Source organism: Ambystoma mexicanum, chromosome 3p (assembly GCF_040938575.1).
Source record: "Ambystoma mexicanum isolate Mex_15411 chromosome 3p, UKY_AmexF1_1, whole genome shotgun sequence".
Taxonomy (NCBI): domain Eukaryota; kingdom Metazoa; phylum Chordata; class Amphibia; order Caudata; family Ambystomatidae; genus Ambystoma; species Ambystoma mexicanum.
Genome location: NC_090925.1, coordinates 7238293 through 7257006, shown reverse-complemented (window position 1 = coordinate 7257006; position 18714 = coordinate 7238293). Strand labels below are relative to the sequence as shown.

The 18714-nt window shown below is 50.8% G+C and overlaps 1 protein-coding gene across 3 annotated transcripts in view; it reads right to left on the bottom strand.

The window, feature by feature from the left end:
* Nucleotides 1-3291: 3291 nt before the first annotated feature.
* ZYX (zyxin) overlaps nucleotides 3292-18714 on the bottom strand; it is a 129352-nt gene continuing 113929 nt past the window's right edge. For all 3 annotated transcript variants that reach the window (XM_069650311.1, XM_069650312.1, XM_069650310.1), the window contains exons 6-10: nucleotides 17829-17988; nucleotides 17340-17509; nucleotides 17076-17254; nucleotides 15672-15792; nucleotides 3292-4891 (exon numbers count right to left, since the gene is read on the bottom strand). In XM_069650311.1, coding sequence (XP_069506412.1) covers nucleotides 4781-4891; nucleotides 15672-15792; nucleotides 17076-17254; nucleotides 17340-17509; nucleotides 17829-17988 — 741 coding nt within the window. In that variant the 3' untranslated portion in view covers nucleotides 3292-4780. The remainder of the gene's footprint in view (nucleotides 4892-15671; nucleotides 15793-17075; nucleotides 17255-17339; nucleotides 17510-17828; nucleotides 17989-18714) is intronic.

Sequence of the window (18714 nt, the reverse complement as noted above, 5' to 3'; positions counted from 1 at the left end):
CTACCCCTGTTCCTCCCAACCATCAATGCCTTGCAATTTGATTCTGACCCAGACATCATGGTTAAAATATACGACACCATGGCCATAGCCATGGACACCATCGCCCCACTGAAAAACTGTAAAAGTAAACAACAATCCCACCTTAATACTTGGTTCACCCCCCATCTAAAAGAACTGAGACTGGAAAAAAGGAAGCTTGAAACTGTATGGCAACACTCCCCTACAGCTGAAAATAAACTTAAACTCAAACTGTGCACTACGCATTATAAGAAAGCAATCATCCAAGCTAAAAAAGAAGTCTATAATTTCCAAAGCATGCTCCAATACAAAGGAACTATTCGCAATCTTGCGAGAACTCAAATCCCCCATACCACCACCGGATAACGTACCTAAAGACAAGCAATGGTGTACCAATATCCAAAATGCCCTCGCAAATAAAGTAAAAACACTACAATCAAAAATTGCTATAAAAAAAGCCTTGCTCCCTCCCAGCATGCCCACACCCAAACCTCGCCTAACACCCTTCAAAATTCTCTAAAGTTTCCACTCATGAAACTGAAAAAATCATTGCCTCACTAAAACCATCCAAAGGCAATTACTGCCCGGCTCAGATAATCAAGGGTGCCGCTAGAGACCTTGCCCCCTTCGTCACTAAACTCATCAATGCCTCCTTCTCATCTAGCACCATCCCAAGTAGCTCAAAAGAGTCCTGGGTTCTCCCCCTGCTAAAGAAACAAACCCTAGACCCCTCCAGTCCCACCAACTATAGGCCCATCACTACTGTCCCTTTCCTCCTGAAGATAATTGACAGAGTGGCCTATCTCCAAATCCAAAAATACCTAGAGACCAACCAACTCCTCGGCACTCGTCAATCGGGCTTCAGACCTCCGCACGGCACTGAGACCGCACTTATAGATCTCAAAGCCCAAATTGACGAGCTCAACGATGAAGGAAACACAGCTATGCTACTCCTCCTTGATTTGTCGGCGGATTTTGACCTAGTGGACCACGCAGTACTCTGCAAACACCTAGCGTCAGCCACCCACTTCTCAAGTGAAGCCATAGCCTGGATCCAATCCTTTCTCGACAACAGAAGCATGCGAGTCTTCTCCACCTTAGACTCTGTAGACCCTATCCAGACAACATGTGGAGTCCCACAGGGCTCTTGTGTCTCGCCAACGATGTATAATATCTTTACTAAACCTCTATTCGACAAATTGGACAGACTGGGTGTCACCTACACAAATTATGCAGACGACACCCAGATCCTCATCCCCCTTTCGGGCAATTTCACTACGGATACAGCTTTAGTAAGCAAAATGTACACCCTCATTCAGGCATGGATGGCAACCCATGGCCTCTGCCTGAATGATGAAAAAACAGAGATCCTCATTCTAGGCTCACCCAACAACCTAAAAAAACTTGATTCCAATTACAGCTCCTTCAATATCGATGGCAATATAATCACCGTCGCCAAAGAGGTGAAAACCCTCGGTGTCTATTTGGACTCCACTTTGTCCCTAAGGAACCAAGGAAACAAGTGAACTCCCTGCCCTCATCCACAGCATGTACCGGTAAACTTATTAAAGCATGCAGACCCTTCCTCTCACCAGCTAGCTGCATTATCCTAGCCAATGCACTAATCCTCTCAGAACTGGATTACTGCAATGCACTTTATGCAGGCACAAATAAATACATCACCAATAAACTTCAAACCCTACAAAACAACGCGCTCAGAACGGCCCTTAACCTCCCAGCTAGAGAGCATATCTCGAATGTGCGGAGAAAATACAACAGGTTAAAAATTAGCGATAGGATCACCTTCACAATTGTCACACTAACATTCAAATGTCTGAACAATGCAGCCCCCCCTACCTTAGGGATAGAATAATAAGAAAAACCACTGCACGACCAACCAGAACAGCCAACTCTTTCTGCCTCCAAACCCCCTAGATTCTGACTAAAAAAAATAGGAGGTAATAGCTTCCCTGTGCAAGCAGCCCAGTACTGGAACGCCTACCAGTTGAACTAAGAAGGGACCAGCAGTACAACAGCTTCAGGCACCATACCTGCACCTGGCTTCGACGCAACGACCTCTGAAACCAGTGACCCTGAGCATTGTGATCTGATGACACACGTACCCCTCCATTCTTACATGTAAAATGTACATAATGTATTTACTGTATATAATTTGTTACCTTTCCACCCTTACATGTATAGAATGTACATAATGTAATTACTGTATACAATTTAGGTTACCAACAACCTGTAATATGCAACCTGTAACCAAGTTCTAAGCATTCTTGTTATTCTGTGCACCCAGCTACCCAAGGGTTTTCTGGCGCCCTATAAATAAACAAACAAACTACCTCTCCCTGTGCAGCACTCCCATTGGTTGCTGAGTGTTTTCTTCCATCCAACCCAGGACCGGCAGGCTTTAGTCGGCCCTCTCAGCAAGGCCCACTTCTGTCTGCACCATGTCCGCTTCCGGAATGCTAATTGGAGTCCTCCTTGCTCCTTAACCACAATGATGCTGCCACCTCACTCCTCTAAGAAATCCAGACTGCCTTGACATTGTCACCTCCAGAACTATGGGTTAGTTCCCTCCTTCTGGACTCACTCCTACCACCTTTAACTATCACTGTTCTTTCTGCTTATTACTCCCATGTTGTCATCCTGATGCGCAGGGTTTCTTAAAACCCTTTGCTAACTAGGCTGGCCTCCTGAACCTCTGCCCACCAGGTCAGAGTTCAGAAATCCATCTTACCATCAACTAATGTAGGTCTCTGTATCCGTATGATTGGGATCACGTTACACCTCGGTCGATGCCCAGTTTTTCCAAATTTGAAAAAAAAATGAAATACTCCAAGCAAATCACTCGATGGCCGACAGTCCGTGAATCCAAATAGAGTCACAAGCTCAAAAAAATAAATATATATTCGTTTATTGTGAGGCCACCTGACCTAGGCCGACAGGCACAATGTGCAGGGCCTCCGTGGCAAGAAATCCTGGCTACTGAAGGGGCCATTGTGGGAGGTACAGGGCGTCCGATTGGCTACCCCATGTCATTCCCTTTTGGTAATTCTCTGGACCAACCACTAGATGGCTCTTAAGTACAGCATAAATCTAAATCCGGGTCACACAGCAAAACATGCAGTCACACACTCCACTCACGAGGCTGGGTCATGGACTCAGTATGAAAGAGGTAGGTCTGGGTCGCTAATGCATTCTGGGCTTTGAGTAGTGGATGCTGTGCCAGAGGGGCCTCAATAAACACCAGGACACAAAGGATTAAAGAAAAGACCTTTATTTGATTTATATACAAGGGGAGGACACCCCAGTACACTTTTCCGTCTGCTTTCTCAAACAGGTTACAGAGGACTCCACCCCAGACTGACCAAGGGAGGGGAACTCTCGAGCCATCACTGGGTCTAGAGCTTCCAGAAACGTGTAGTGCTCATCTCTACCTGAAGTCTTGGCAATTGATATAGAAAGAGCAGCAAAAAATTGAACAAAATAAAAGCATAAAACAAAATCAGTCACTCGCACAAGTTCCAGTCGCAAAGTCATCGCTGCAAACTCGGGTGCGAGTTGTTCCCCCTGCACGTCAGGTGCCCACAAGCAGAGGCTGAGGCGTTGCTCAAGCAACAGAGGGGTAAAAGGTGTGCGGGCGTTTGCATAGAGATCCGATGCATTTGGGAAGCTTGAAGCAATACACAGCTGGGGTCCTCCAGAGGTGCAGAGCCACCTCTGGGTATCCAGCAGCACCAAGACAGACCACCCGGAGATCACCTCAGCAGACCCTGCGCCACCGCCACCACCACAGGCAAGAGCTTGGGACCTGCATCAGCAACACAGTGTTCCTGCATCACCGCATGAAACGGGGTATTAGATGCAGGGTGGTCACAGCAGCGGAGGGCGGCGCAACTGCTCCAAAAAGAGACGGAATGAAACTTTAGCAGAGGTGCAGTTGCTCTTCCTGCACTTTAGGAATTACATGTAAGAAGTAGTGGGGTAGCGGCTGCACAAACATAAAAGGAATGATCAGCTGTATGCAGGCAGTAGCAATGAACCCTTAGAATGACAGAAGTGGCCAAAGCGGTTGCACATTGCAACAATGGACCAGTATAAATATGACAGGAAGTGGCTATAGTGGTCGCATGTTGCAGGAATGAAGCATTACTAGGACGGGAAGTGGCTGGAGCAATCCCACAGTGCAGGAATTGAGCTTTACAGGGACAGGAATTGGGCAGAGTAGTCCCACATTTGATGAATGGACCATGTTCATGACAGGAAGTGGCTATAGTGGTCCCATGTTGCAGGAAGGGAGCACTGTAAAGGACAGGAAGTGGCTGGTGCAATCCCACAGTGCAGGAATTGAGCTTTACAGGGACAGGAATTGGGCAGAGTAGTCCCACATTGCATGAATGGACCATGTTCATGACAGGAAGTGGCTATAGTGGTCCCACGTTGCAGGAATGGAGCATAGGAAAGGTGAACAGGAATGGTTGCTGCAGTGGGGAAGGGAGGAGTGAACCATTATAATGCAAGAGAAAGCAAGGAGTCCGCACATTGCTGGCACAGAGAGGGAGGCAGGAACTGTTCTCCTATTGCAGAAACTGGATGTGTGCACCACTGCTAGGAAGGAGGTGCACGTGTCTGCTGGCACAGGGCTATGCATGCCCCTGTGTTTACGAAAGGCAAATGCAGAATTGTTCCACTGGCACACGGGACCACAGTGTGGCCTGGATGGTCTAGGGTGTACACCAGGGGTGGAAGCTCAGCGTGAGGCCTTGACACGGGTCGTGTGGCATTTGATGCAGAGGACGTGGCCATCTAGTGGGTAACAACCGCTTTCATCCGCTTCAATGGAGAGAGGTTTCCCACAGTCCTGGAGGGAGAGAGTAAAGGTTGGGGGGTACAGTTAGGACAGTTATACTGATGGTGGGTGGTACAGTCGGAGAGGCACAGAAAGGGTGGGAGGCACAGCAGCAAAAAAGTAACGGTGGGGATGGTGTAAGGGTGGGGGAAGAACGGTGAAGAAAGATACAGTACTAGAAGGGAGTGTTCAGTAAGGAGAGGTACAGTAAAGGTTGGGAGGTACAATAATTAGAACAGCTTTTATAGAGTCACTTGACGCCCCTTTGCCATCACGCTGTGGCTGCAGTCTCTGGACCTCCTCACAGGCATGGCCTATGCAGAGCATGAGTCATGAAAGCAGAGGGTCTAGTTTGCAAACATTGTTCATAAGAGTTTACTGCTTGGATCACCATGTGCCAATTCCCATATCCTAGCAAGCTCTTTGCTGTTATGCAAATCAGCGTAACTGTGTTAGTCCCTCCTGCAGGTGTCCCGGCTGCCCTAGGTATGTTCCCGTGAGGTTGGGCCTCCACCCCTCAGTGCCACCAACATCACTCTAGATCACCCCACTGCCCCACCAAGGTAGGGGTCGGTTCCCAGCATAGATTGTGTCCATTTCCTAAGTATCATCAAATAGTCTCATATAGTGTGTCTTCTGCCATTATGGCAGATTTGCACAAGTTGTCGAACTGCGCTGGAAGCCCAGACAAGCAAGACACTCGTCATCAAATAGGGTAAACATTCTTGTAAGCAGTGTGTTGTAGAAATCCCAATTACGCTCCCACTTTCCCACTCTCTCTCTGGCCGGCCGCCCTTGGCCCTGCGCCCGTACCCACCTGCGAGGCAACAATTCATTGAGAAGAATAGACTCCTGGGGCTGCGTCAATATGGGTTTCGCCCGGGGCACGGCACAAAAACAGCCCTTCTTGATCTAAAAACCAAATGATGACGCAAGGGATTCGGGTAAACTTGATTTACTTCTACTGCTAGACCTATCCGCGGCTTTAGATCTTGTTCACAACGTCCTCTGCCACCACCTGACATCGACAGCCAACTTCCCACTCAATGCCACCTCATGGATCACATCATTCTTGCAAAGTAGGGCCACGCATGTTTTCTCCAACTTAGCTCTGCCTCCCTACTCTCATCTCAAGTGGAATACCACAAGGTTCCTGCATCGCGCCCACTCTTTACAACATATTCACCAGACCGCTCTTTCCCATCTTGGACTCATTATGTACCTCCTACGACCGTTACGCGGACGATACTCAAGACCTCCTTCCGCTAACGGCAATTATGAATCCAACTCCAGGACCCTCAATGCTGTATACACAACCATCGAAGCCTGGATGAGTGTGAACGGGCTATGCCTCAACAGTGACAAGACTACTGAGCTTCTCCTGATTGGAGTCACTGAAACGCTAAAGAAACTCAATAACCAATTCAGCCATTTCACTATTGACATCAAAATGTCAGTCTCCGAAACAGTAAAAACACTGAGTATACCTAGACTCAAACCCATCTATGACCAGGCAAGTGAATGCCATCGCTTCTGCCGCAGCAAACCACGCCATACTACTAAATGCAGCCAGACTATTCCTATCCAAGGACAATTGCCTTACCATTGCCAGAGCGATAAATGGGCCAAGACTCGACTACTGTAATGTCCTTTTTGGAACACGTCAGTAAACAATATGGAGAAGCTACAGATAATCCATAACAGCGCCCTCCGCGCAGCTATAGGCATCCCCAGAAGGGAACATATATCTGCCGCCAGAAAACAGGCTCACTGGCTACCCGTCAAAGAGCACGCCCTCTTTAAAACCCTTGCTCCTACCCACAAATGTGTCAACCAAACAGCCCCCCTCCAACTATCCCAAAGAACCCCCAGAGGTGCATCTTCCAGACCAACTACAACACCCTACTCCAACATGCTCACAGTCCCCAAAATCAAGCCAGTCAATGCAGGAAGCGCTAGCTTCCCCTACTTGGCAGCCCTGCAATGGAATGCCCTCCCAGCATCGCTAGGAGTTGAAACCCCCACATTGCCTTCCGTAGAGCTGTCAAGACTGTACTCTTCACCTAACCCTGACTAGGTGATATCTGTTTACAATGATATCAATATGTCTGCCTGTAATATATAATGTATGTATTAAGTTTGCATTGATTCCAAAGGTCATTCACAGGCTTCATGTAACTAAGCTCATCACATGTAACAGCGCTTCAATGTCTAAGGGATGTCTGCGTGCTCTATACATTTAAATAAATAAAAAATCTTGGGCTCATCTTCAACTCCACTCTCTCCTTCTCCAACCAAATTTCAGACATCTCTAAAAAGTCCAACTACCAGCTCCACCTCCTCAGAGGTAGTCTTCCTTTCCTCTCCTTCCACCAGAAGCTCACTGTCTCCAGAGCTCTGGTTCTCTCAAGGCTGGACTACTTCAACACCCTCTTTCTTAACCTCCCTTCCTCTGCTTTGTGCCCTCTGCCTCTCTTCCAGAACAGAACCGCAAGCCTTATCCTTGGCCTGAAGCCCAAGGACTGCATCTCTCGGGCCCTAAAATCCTTCTACTAGCTCCCCATGGCTGCAAGGATTAAGTTCAAGACCCTCTGCATAGTCCATGGGGCCTTCTGGGGCTCATCTACCTCTAACCTTCTGCGAGTGAGTCGGTTCTCCAAGCAAAGATTTGGAGGGAAATCTTCATCCTCAGCAGGGGCCTCCCTCTGGAAAAGCCTCGCTGCCGCCCTCTGTCTTGAGCCCGATCTCCTTAAGTTGAGTAAACTTCTAAAGACATTCCTCTTCTCCTCTGCCTTCTCTCTCCCTCTACCCTGCTAACCTTCCTCTTCTCGTCTTCCTTCTCGCTCCCTCTACCCTGCTAACCTTCCTCTTCTCCTCTGCCTTCTCTCTCCCTCTACCCTGCTAACCCTCCTCTTCTCCTCTGCCTTCTCTCTCCCTCTACCCTGCTAACCTTCCTCTTCTCCTCTGCCTTCTCTCTCCCTCTACCCTGCTAACCCTCCTCTTCTCCTCTGCCTTCTCTCTCCCTCTACCCTGCTAACCTTCCTCTTCTCCTCTTCCTTCTCTCTCTCTCTCTACCCTGCTAACCTTCCTCTTCTCCTCTGCCTTCTCTCTCCCTCTACCCTGCTAACCTTCCTCTTCTCCTCTTCCTTCTCTATCTCTCTACCCTGCTAACCTTCCTCTTCTCCTCTGCCTTCTCTCTCCCTCTACCCTGCTAACCTTCCTCTTCTCGTCTTCCTTCTCGCTCCCTCTACCCTGCTAACCTTCCTCTTCTCCTCTGCCTTCTCTCTCCCTCTACCCTGCTAACCCTCCTCTTCTCCTCTGCCTTCTCTCTCCCTCTACCCTGCTAACCTTCCTCTTCTCCTCTGCCTTCTCTCTCCCTCTACCCTGCTAACCCTCCTCTTCTCCTCTGCCTTCTCTCTCCCTCTACCCTGCTAACCTTCCTCTTCTCCTCTTCCTTCTCTCTCTACCCTGCTAACCTTCCTCTTCTCCTCTGCCTTCTCTCTCCCTCTACCCTGCTAACCTTCCTCTTCTCCTCTTCCTTCTCTATCTCTCTACCCTGCTAACCTTCCTCTTCTCATCTGCCTTCTCTCTCCCTCTACCCTGCTAACCTTCCTCTTCTCCTCTGCCTTCTCTCTCCCTCTACCCTGCTAACCTTCCTCTTCTCCTCTTCCTTCTCTATTTCTCTACCCTGCTAACCTTCCTCTTCTCCTCTTCCTTCTCTCTCTCTCTCTCTACCCTGCTAACCTTCCTCTTCTCCTCTGCCTTCTCTCTCCCTCTACCCTGCTAACCTTCCTCTTCTCCTCTTCCTTCTCTATTTCTCTACCCTGCTAACCTTCCTCTTCTCCTCTGCCTTCTCTCTCCCTCTACCCTGCTAACCTTCCTCTTCTCCTCTGCCTTCTCTCTCCCTCTACCCTGCTAACCTTCCTCTTCCTTCTCTCTCCCTCTACCCTGCTAACCTTCCTCTTCTCCTCTGCCTTCTCTCTCCCTCTACCCTAACCTTCTTCTCCTCTGCCTTCTCTCTCCCTCTACCCTGCTAACCTTCCTCTTCTCCTCTGCCTTCTCTCTCCCTCTACCCTGCTAACCTTCCTCTTCCTTCTCTCTCCCCTGCTAACCTTCCTCTTCTCCTCTGCCTTCTCTCTCCCTCTACCCTGTTAACCTTCCTCTTCTCCTCTGCCTTCTCTCTCCCTCTACCCTGCTAACCTTCCTCTTCCTTCTCTCTCCCTCTACCCTGCTTACCTTCCTCTTCTCTTCCTTCTCTCTCCCTCTACCCTGCTAACCTTCCTCTTCTCCTCTGCCTTCTCTCTCCCTCTACCCTGCTAACCTTCCTCTTCTCCTCTGCCTTCTCTCTCCCTCTACCCTGCTAACCTTCCTCTTCTCCTCTGCCTTCTCTCTCCCTCTACCCTGCTAACCTTCCTCTTCTCCTCTGCCTTCTCTCTCCCTCTACCCTGCTAACCTTCCTCTTCTCCTCTGCCTTCTCTCTCCCTCTACCCTGCTAACCCTCCTCTTCTCCTCTGCCTTCTCTCTCCCTCTACCCTGCTAACCTTCCTCTTCTCCTCTGCCTTCTCTCTCCCTCTACCCTTCTAGCCTTCCTCTTCTCCTCTTCCTTCTCTCTCCCTCTACCCTGCTAACCTTCCTCTTCTCCTCTGCCTTCTCTCTCCCTCTACCCTGCTAACCTTCCTCTTCTCCTCTGCCTTCTCTCTCCCTCTACCCTGTTAACCTTCCTCTTCTCCTCTGCCTTCTCTCTCCCTCTACCCTGCTAACCTTCCTCTTCTCTTCCTTATCTCTACCTCTACCCTGCTAACCTTCCTCTACTCCTCTGCCTTCTCTCTCCCTCTACCCTGCTAACCTTCCTCTTCTCTCTGCCTTCTCTCTCCCTCTACCCTGCTAACCTTCCTCTTCTCCTCTTCCTTCTCTCTCCCTCTACCCTGCTAACCTTCCTCTTCTCCTCTGCCTTCTCTCTCCCTCTACCCTGCTAACCTTCCTCTTCTCCTCGTCCTTCTCTCTGCCTCTACCCTGCTAACCTTCCTCTTCTCCTCTGCCTTCTCTCTCCCTCTACCCTGCTAACCTTCCTCTTCTCTCTGCCTTCTCTCTCCCTCTACCCTGCTAACCTTCCTATTCTCCTCTTCCTTCTCTCTCCCTCTACCCTGCTAACCTTCCTCTTCTCCTCTGCCTTCTCTCTCCCTCTACCCTTCTAACCTTCCTCTTCTCTCTGCCTTCTCTCTCCCTCTATCCTGCTAACCTTCCTCTTCTCCTCTTCCTTCTCTCTCCCTCCGCCCTGCTAACCTCCCTCTCCGCTCTATCCCTCTCTCTCTCCCTTTACACACAGCATGCCGACTGGCCGTCGGGTGTACCTCAGAGTCTCACAGGTGCCCGGCACCCTTGCCAGTCCTCTCGCACTTGCCTCATTGCTACTCCCCTTGGTCAATTACCCATGAGAATGGCATCTCTCAGCACTCACCAGTTTCTGACTAACTGGGCACACTTGCCCCCCCCTGCACTTGTGCCCCCCTCCCCTGTACCTTCTGTGTACTTGTAAATGTTAAAGGATATTTGTACTGCGTACTATCACCACTGGTGTGGTCCCCTGGCGCTCTGGTGGCTCTGAAAGAGGAAAGGAGGTTGCGTTAGTGGGAGGAAGCAGGAAAAGTGCAAGAGAGCAGTGATGTGCTGTTAGTGGCCTCAGCCCGGTGGGTCCGTTGGCTGGGCCTGGGGTGTTTGCGGCCAGTAGTCGTTGTGTACTGTTGTGCGAGTCTGTGTGTTTCTTTTGTTTTTGCAGTGTAGTGAAGTTTGTGCGGTTTGTTGTGTTATAGAGTTGTGGTTGTGTTTGTTTAGAGTTTGAGAGGTGTATGCAGAGGGGTGGAATTGTTAGTGGGTTGGTTATTGATTCAGGATTGCACGCTTGTCCAGGCTTGGCCGGCGAATCGTATGTCAATCATTGAATCACATTACTATCTAAATGCAACGCAGGCTAAACTTAGGAATTCCATCTAGGTGTGGCACATGCTAACAATCGGAACGCACCATGCCTCGTAGATAGTCTATCATTTCTCCCCAGTCTCCCCTCCTGCATGGTGGCACCTCAATGCTCTTGGAAAAACTGCAGAATCATCATCAGACCCATTTGCTGTTATTTACACTGTTAATTGTATTTATGCACTTACTCTGCCTTTGCAGACATGGATAGTTCTGAAATTCAAGGGCTCTGAATTGCTGTTTTTCTCCCCTTGCTCCCCGCCTCCTTGAACGCTTCGAAACACTTGCATTATGTATGGGCGCTATACAAATAAACATTACCATACCATACCAACAGCTGATCAATTTCAGAGTTTGTCAAAGACTATTGGAGGACTGGCCACAAGGTGACAGCAGATTCCAAGCAAAGAATTCTATGAAAAATCCCCAGCCACAAAAAAGCATCAGTCAGGCAGAGATGGGGGTGGTAGGAGGTGTGATGGGGAGGGGGGCCAGGACGGTATAGTAGAGAGTATTTTGGGGGTGAGCAGTTGGGATGTTGGACAAGCTCTCTTTGCCTTGTAGTGATGGGAAAGGCAGCCTTCCTTCAATGTGGGAAGGGTGACATAGAGCGCCTTGTCTGAAGTGAAGCATGTATTGTACAGCTGAGGGGTCCACTGGAGGGCTGGGGGGGCGTGTGACTGCTTGCCGGATTCTAGAACACTGGGTCAAGACAAGGAACGGGGGGGTTGGGTGGCAGGGGCTGCGGTAAGGACGGGAGCGTGGCCTGCACGTCAGGCTCAGATCCAACAGTGAGGGACAGGCAAGTGTTGGGGGTTCAGCCCCAATGAATGGCAAGGGTCAGTCTGGGGCCAGGGAGGGGCGTGATCATGGAGCACCCTGCGTGAGGGAGCCCCGATGCAGCGGCTGCCTGGGTGCAGGTGACAAATGAAAGCTGCCCCCCCCACACTCCCTGCCCGCCACCCCACCACCCCATCACGGAAAACAAACCCGATGCAGCCAGCGCTGGCGATTGGGCCGGCTCTTGGCGGATCCGAGATCCGGCTCCGGATGTGTGGCCGGATCTTGGGATCCGGCCAGAGTCAGCCGCTCCAAGCCCATGAACCACGCTGGAAAACTTTTAAAAAAAACGCCCGCGCGGCAGCAATGCCTTTTACTACGACTTTGGCACTGGTGTGTAACGCACAATGCTCGCTACATGCAAGGAATCAGTTGTACATGTAGCGAGCATTGTGCGTTACACACCAGTGCCAAAGCCGTGGTAAAAGGCAATGCTTTTTTGTTTTTAGTATTTCAGCATTGCTGGATTTCCACCACGAGCCCCGCCCCCTCTAGACCACGCCCCCAACTCCTACCCCACCCGGGCCCTTGTGTTGTGGGATCCCCCACCACATTTGTTCCATTTCCACCACTGGGTGCAGCAGAATCCCTGGTACTGTTTGCAAACAGCTCCCTCGCCTTGGCCGCGAGATGTGCAAATACTTATCTTAACTCTCTGGCGCAAAGTCCACCCGCACCCAAAGAGCAAACAAAAGTGCCCCAAAGTCCCTCCTTCAGGCACAACAGGTGCTAACGCGGAGCCCAGAGACATTCCTTCGCTCTGGGAAAGCGGAGGTCCCTCTGGGGGCAAAGGGCATTGCAAAGCCCCAGCAAGACTTGCTGAAACAACGCGTGAAACACTGAAGCTGGGGAGGGCTCGGCCCAGTCACTGCACAGACCACCCTAAACTTATGCCCACCCAAGACCCTCAAAGCAGCCATCGCATGGCAGCAATTCATAATCTCCCAAAGACTGTTCTGGAGTCGGCCACTAGATGGCAGGCGAGTCTAAGATATGAGTCTATGACAACCATCCATAAGGGTTGGCAAGACTCAGTAATGGGGAGGGGGCAGAGACAGCAGGGGTATAAACAAGGAGAGATGAAAGAGAAGACGGACAAGTGACTGGGGAAGGGGCAGAGACAACAGGGATATAAACACAGATGAAAGAGAAGACGGACAAGTGACTGGGGAAGGGGCAGAGACAGCAGGGGTATAAACACGGAGAGATGAAAGAGAAGAGGGACAAGTGACTGGGGAAGGGGCAGAAACAGCAGGGGTATAAACAAGGAGAGATGAAAGAAGACGGACAAGTGACTGGGGAAGGGGCAGAGACAGCAGGGGTATAAACAAGGAGAGATGAAAGAGAAGACGGACAAGTGACTGGGGAAGGGGCAGAGACAGCAGGGGTATAAACACGGAGAGATGAAAGAGAAGACGGACAAGTGACTGGGGAAGGGGCAGAGACAGCAGGGGTATAAACAAGGAGAGATGAAAGAAGACGGACAAGTGACTGGGGAAGGGGCAGAGACAGCAGGGGTATAAACAAGGAGAGATGAAAGAGAAGACGGACAAGTGACTGGGGAAGGGGCAGAGACAGCAGGGGTATAAACACGGAGAGATGAAAGAGAAGACGGACAAGTGACTGGGGAAGGGGCAGAGACAGCAGGGGTATAAACAAGGAGAGATGAAAGAAGACGGACAAGTGACTGGGGAAGGGGCAGAGACAGCAGGGGTATAAACACGGAGAGATGAAAGAGAAGACGGACAAGTGACTGGGGAAGGGGCAGAGACAGCAGGGGTATAAACACGGAGAGATGAAAGAGAAGAGGGACAAGTGACTGGGGAAGGGGCAGAGACAGCAGGGGTATAAACACGGAGAGATGAAAGAGAAGACGGACAAGTGACTGGGGAAGGGGCAGAGACAACAGGGATATAAACACAGATGAAAGAGAAGACGGACAAGTGACTGGGGAAGGGGCAGAGACAGCAGGGGTATAAACACGGAGAGATGAAAGAGAAGAGGGACAAGTGACTGGGGAAGGGGCAGAAACAGCAGGGGTATAAACAAGGAGAGATGAAAGAAGACGGACAAGTGACTGGGGAAGGGGCAGAGACAGCAGGGGTATAAACAAGGAGAGATGAAAGAGAAGACGGACAAGTGACTGGGGAAGGGGCAGAGACAGCAGGGGTATAAACACGGAGAGATGAAAGAGAAGACGGACAAGTGACTGGGGAAGGGGCAGAGACAGCAGGGGTATAAACAAGGAGAGATGAAAGAAGACGGACAAGTGACTGGGGAAGGGGCAGAGACAGCAGGGGTATAAACAAGGAGAGATGAAAGAGAAGACGGACAAGTGACTGGGGAAGGGGCAGAGACAGCAGGGGTATAAACACGGAGAGATGAAAGAGAAGACGGACAAGTGACTGGGGAAGGGGCAGAGACAGCAGGGGTATAAACAAGGAGAGATGAAAGAAGACGGACAAGTGACTGGGGAAGGGGCAGAGACAGCAGGGGTATAAACACGGAGAGATGAAAGAGAAGACGGACAAGTGACTGGGGAAGGGGCAGAGACAGCAGGGGTATAAACAAGGAGAGATGAAAGAGAAGACGGACAAGTGACTGGGGAAGGGGCAGAGACAGCAGGGGTATAAACAAGGAGAGATGAAAGAGAAGACGGACAAGTGACTGGGGAAGGGGCAGAGACAGCAGGGGTATAAACAAGGAGAGATAAAAAAAGACGGACACGTGACTGGGGAAGGGGCAGAGACAGCAGGGGTATAAACACGGAGAGATGAAAGAGAAGACGGACAAGTGACTGGGGAAGGGGCAGAGACAGCAGGGGTATAAACACGGAGAGATGAAAGAGAAGACGGACAAGTGACTGGGGAAGGGGCAGAGACAGCAGGGGTATAAACAAGGAGAGATGAAAGAAGACGGACAAGTGACTGGGGAAGGGGCAGAGACAGCAGGGGTATAAACAAGGAGAGATGAAAGAGAAGACGGACAAGTGACTGGGGAAGGGGCAGAGACAGCAGGGGTATAAACAAGGAGAGATGAAAGAAGACGGACAAGTGACTGGGGAAGGGGCAGAGACAGCAGGGGTATAAACAAGGAGAGATGAAAGAGAAGACGGACAAGTGACTGGGGAAGGGGCAGAGACAGCAGGGGTATAAACACGGAGAGATGAAAGAGAAGACGGACAAGTGACTGGGGAAGGGGCAGAGACAGCAGGGGTATAAACAAGGAGAGATGAAAGAAGACGGACAAGTGACTGGGGAAGGGGCAGAGACAGCAGGGGTATAAACACGGAGAGATGAAAGAGAAGACGGACAAGTGACTGGGGAAGGGGCAGAGACAGCAGGGGTATAAACAAGGAGAGATGAAAGAGAAGACGGACAAGTGACTGGGGAAGGGGCAGAGACAGCAGGGGTATAAACAAGGAGAGATGAAAGAGAAGACGGACAAGTGACTGGGGAAGGGGCAGAGACAGCAGGGGTATAAACAAGGAGAGATAAAAAAAGACGGACACGTGACTGGGGAAGGGGCAGAGACAGCAGGGGTATAAACACGGAGAGATGAAAGAGAAGACGGACAAGTGACTGGGGAAGGGGCAGAGACAGCAGGGGTATAAACACGGAGAGATGAAAGAGAAGACGGACAAGTGACTGGGGAAGGGGCAGAGACAGCAGGGGTATAAACAAGGAGAGATGAAAGAAGACGGACAAGTGACTGGGGAAGGGGCAGAGACAGCAGGGGTATAAACACGGAGAGATGAAAGAGAAGACGGACAAGTGACTGGGGAAGGGGCAGAGACAGCAGGGGTATAAACACGGAGAGATGAAAGAGAAGACGGACAAGTGACTGGGGAAAGGGCAGAGACAGCAGGGGTATAAACGAAGAAGGATGAAGTTGGAGAGACCGGCACATTACAGGGTGCAGGGAACAGGCAGGGCACAGGGAGGCGGACAGGCAGGCAGCGCACAGGCAGGGCCTTTACCTCACACTTGTAGCACTTCATGTGGAAATTCTTCTCCAGCGCCACCACTCGCACAGTCTCTTCTTTGCCCGTCTCTGGCATGATGGGCTCACCACACACCGAGCAGCGAGGGGCGTACTTCCTGTGGAGTGAGAGAGGGTCTGGACTTCAGAAAAGCAGTAAGAATGCGGCCACAGCAGTTACAAGAGATCAGGGCTTCTATATGGACCAACGACCACTTCTCTGATTCCCACTGGATCTTATTCCTGCCAGAGACAGGCTCCCAGCTTCCTGATATGCCACTTCAGAGCGCCCGGCTGAGAGGATATATGGTTGAGGCAGAGCAGTGGGGGAATTTGTGGAGTAGTCAAGACTATATACCCTCCTCCAGTTGGGTGCCATGGCTTGGTTAGAACCGGCGGTGGCCAGGGAAGAGCTACAGTCTGTGCCCCTAGACAGACGAAGCCCATGGCTTGGTTAGGGTGCTGGTGGCAGCAGTGCCAGAAAAAGGGAGAGGGGTGTACTTGCAGAGTCTCAGGGTTTGCTCGAGCCTCCAGGAGCACCAGCTCGCCAATAGAACTCTCGCTGTGGTTCCTGTTCCGCCGCCTGGCTTAGGTGGCAGTAGATGTGGTGAAGCAGTGAGACGCCAGGGGTCTTTGCTGCTTGGCCAATACTCATGGATTCTGTGAGGTCAGCGGGCTTCATAGGCTGACCCGAGGGTTTCCACTCATTCTATTAAAATACGGCTCCCAAGATGCTTTGCATCTGATGGCCGCGGTGGAAGCTAAGGTGGAGAAGCAGGCGCAGACTGCCCTATAGGGCAATAGGCTGATGGCTGACCCAAAATACACAATGGCGGTGTGGGCCAGTTTTTTGGGTGAAAATGGGCCACTTTTTTGGCCAATAAGGGCCAGTTTGATGAGTTACTTCATTATGCGGCTAGTAGATTTGACTAGCGTTGCTTAATAAATATTTTTTAAATCCACAATTTGCATCACATTTTATCAAAAAACTCCCCTTTGGGTACTATTCCATCTGTCACTAAAGGAATGAATAGCCATTTGCAACTGTGGGAAACTTTTCCATTGGTGCCCGAGACAGTTGTATGCCCCAGTCCGACCCTGTGCAGAAGGACAGAACCTCAAAACTTTGCACTTGGCCAAGACCTTCCTCTACCGCCTTCAATGGACATAGAGGCTAAAGGTTAAAGGTTAATCAAGGAGAGGGATATGGGGTCCAGCTCATGCAGCGGTCTGCAACCCGTGGCTCTCCAGGTGTTTTGGACTACAACTCCCATGACCTTTCAACATTGACTGATGGCTATGGCTGTCCAAACCATCTGAAGAGCCGGACCCCAGAGCTAGTGCCATCGGTCGGTTCAACCCCTGCCACCCTCCCCCATCTGCTCCCCCCCCCTCCAGTTACCTGTGATAATCCTCCACACAGTGAGGCTGGTTCCCCTGGTCCACGATGAACGGTGCCCCTTCCAGGCTCTTGCCGCACATCACACAGGTGAAGCACTGGGGGTGGTAGGCGTTGCCCGTTGCCCTCAGCATTCGGTCAGTGATGGTCTTCTTGCAGACACTGCACTTTTCCAGCGTGCCCTGTGAGGAGGAACCCAAGAAGCTCAGTGTCTAGCACACACCAGCATGACTAAAGCAAGAGGAATTCCTCAGCACCCCCACTCACCGCGTAGCACTCCTCGCAGAACGGCTTGCCATCCACATCATAGAACTGTTGCCCCTGCAGCTGTTTCTCACACTTGAAGCAAGTGAAGCACTCCACATGGAAGAGCTGTTCCAGAGCACGCACTGCCGGCTGAGTGCGGGAAAGGGGCTTCCGGCACAAGCCGCAGAACTCTATGTGGGGGGGGGGGGGAAGAGAAGGACACAAATGAGAAATGGGTGGAGGACCTAGAACTTAAGAAATAGGACAGGAGACAGAACCAGATCAATAGTGGATCGGATCAACTTAAACATAGTGGATTGTACATGTATAGCTGTGGTAAGCACCCCCAACAACTGGTCGACAAGACTTATCTGGGTAATTGTGATTCAACACCTTGCCGCCAGCACACTTCTGGCCCACGACTGGGCAAGCTGGGCAAGGGGCGGGGGCTTCCCTTTTGTGGCAGCAGTAGGGGCAAGACGTGTGGCCACCTGCCGAGGGGCTGCTTACCGGTGGTGTGAGCCTCCATGGGGGGTGGGTTGTCCATCTCCTTCATAAGCTGCCGCGTCAGGTTCTCCAGCTCTTCCACCTCCTTCATGTTCAGGGAATTCCCCGAAGACCCTCCGTTGGGGCGCGGTTGAGGTGGCTCAACTGTCCGACGCTGTGAAGACTAACAGAAGAGAAAAAGCCATAGCGGTGTGCTGAGAAACTGTGCATGGCTTACACATTAAAGAGGATCAGGCTTCGGTCACAGCGGCAGGCGGTAGGGCAAGGTGCAGGGTGCACTTGAATGGCAGTAGGACGTTATCAAGGTGCCATCACCTGTAGGGAAGGAGGGGTGAGGCAGGGGTGATGGTTTCCCACTTACGGCAGGGTGTGGAGTCACCTGCTCAAAATGTAGGATGAGCTTGGCGATTGTGGGCACTCCCAAAACATAGCAGACATAAGACGATACAGGAAATGGCACTCTACTGCCTGGGAGCATATGCCCCAAGCGTCCAATAACTGTTCACTCATCAGATTGGGGGGAGCCAGGGGAGGGGCAAAGCCCATTTGGATGACAACTTTTACCTCCTTAGAAAGATGCAGTGGCTTTCAGAGTAAGGAGACACACGTCTAGCTCTAGAACATTTTTTTTAACAAATTGTTTTAGTGGAAATATTTCAACTTTTTTAATTTCACTTGATATTGATATTTTATTTCTATCGCGCACGTACAGAAGTGTTCCAGAGCGCGACAAGGAAGGGGAACAGGGGAGAACAAAACCGCGATCTTACTAGGCCCAGTGACATTGAGAACGAGCAAGTGTATGGGAGAGGGAGGAGGGGAAAAGTGCAATGAAGGGGGGAGAAGTGGAAAGTGCAGAGCAGAGGAGAAAGAGATGAATATTAAATAA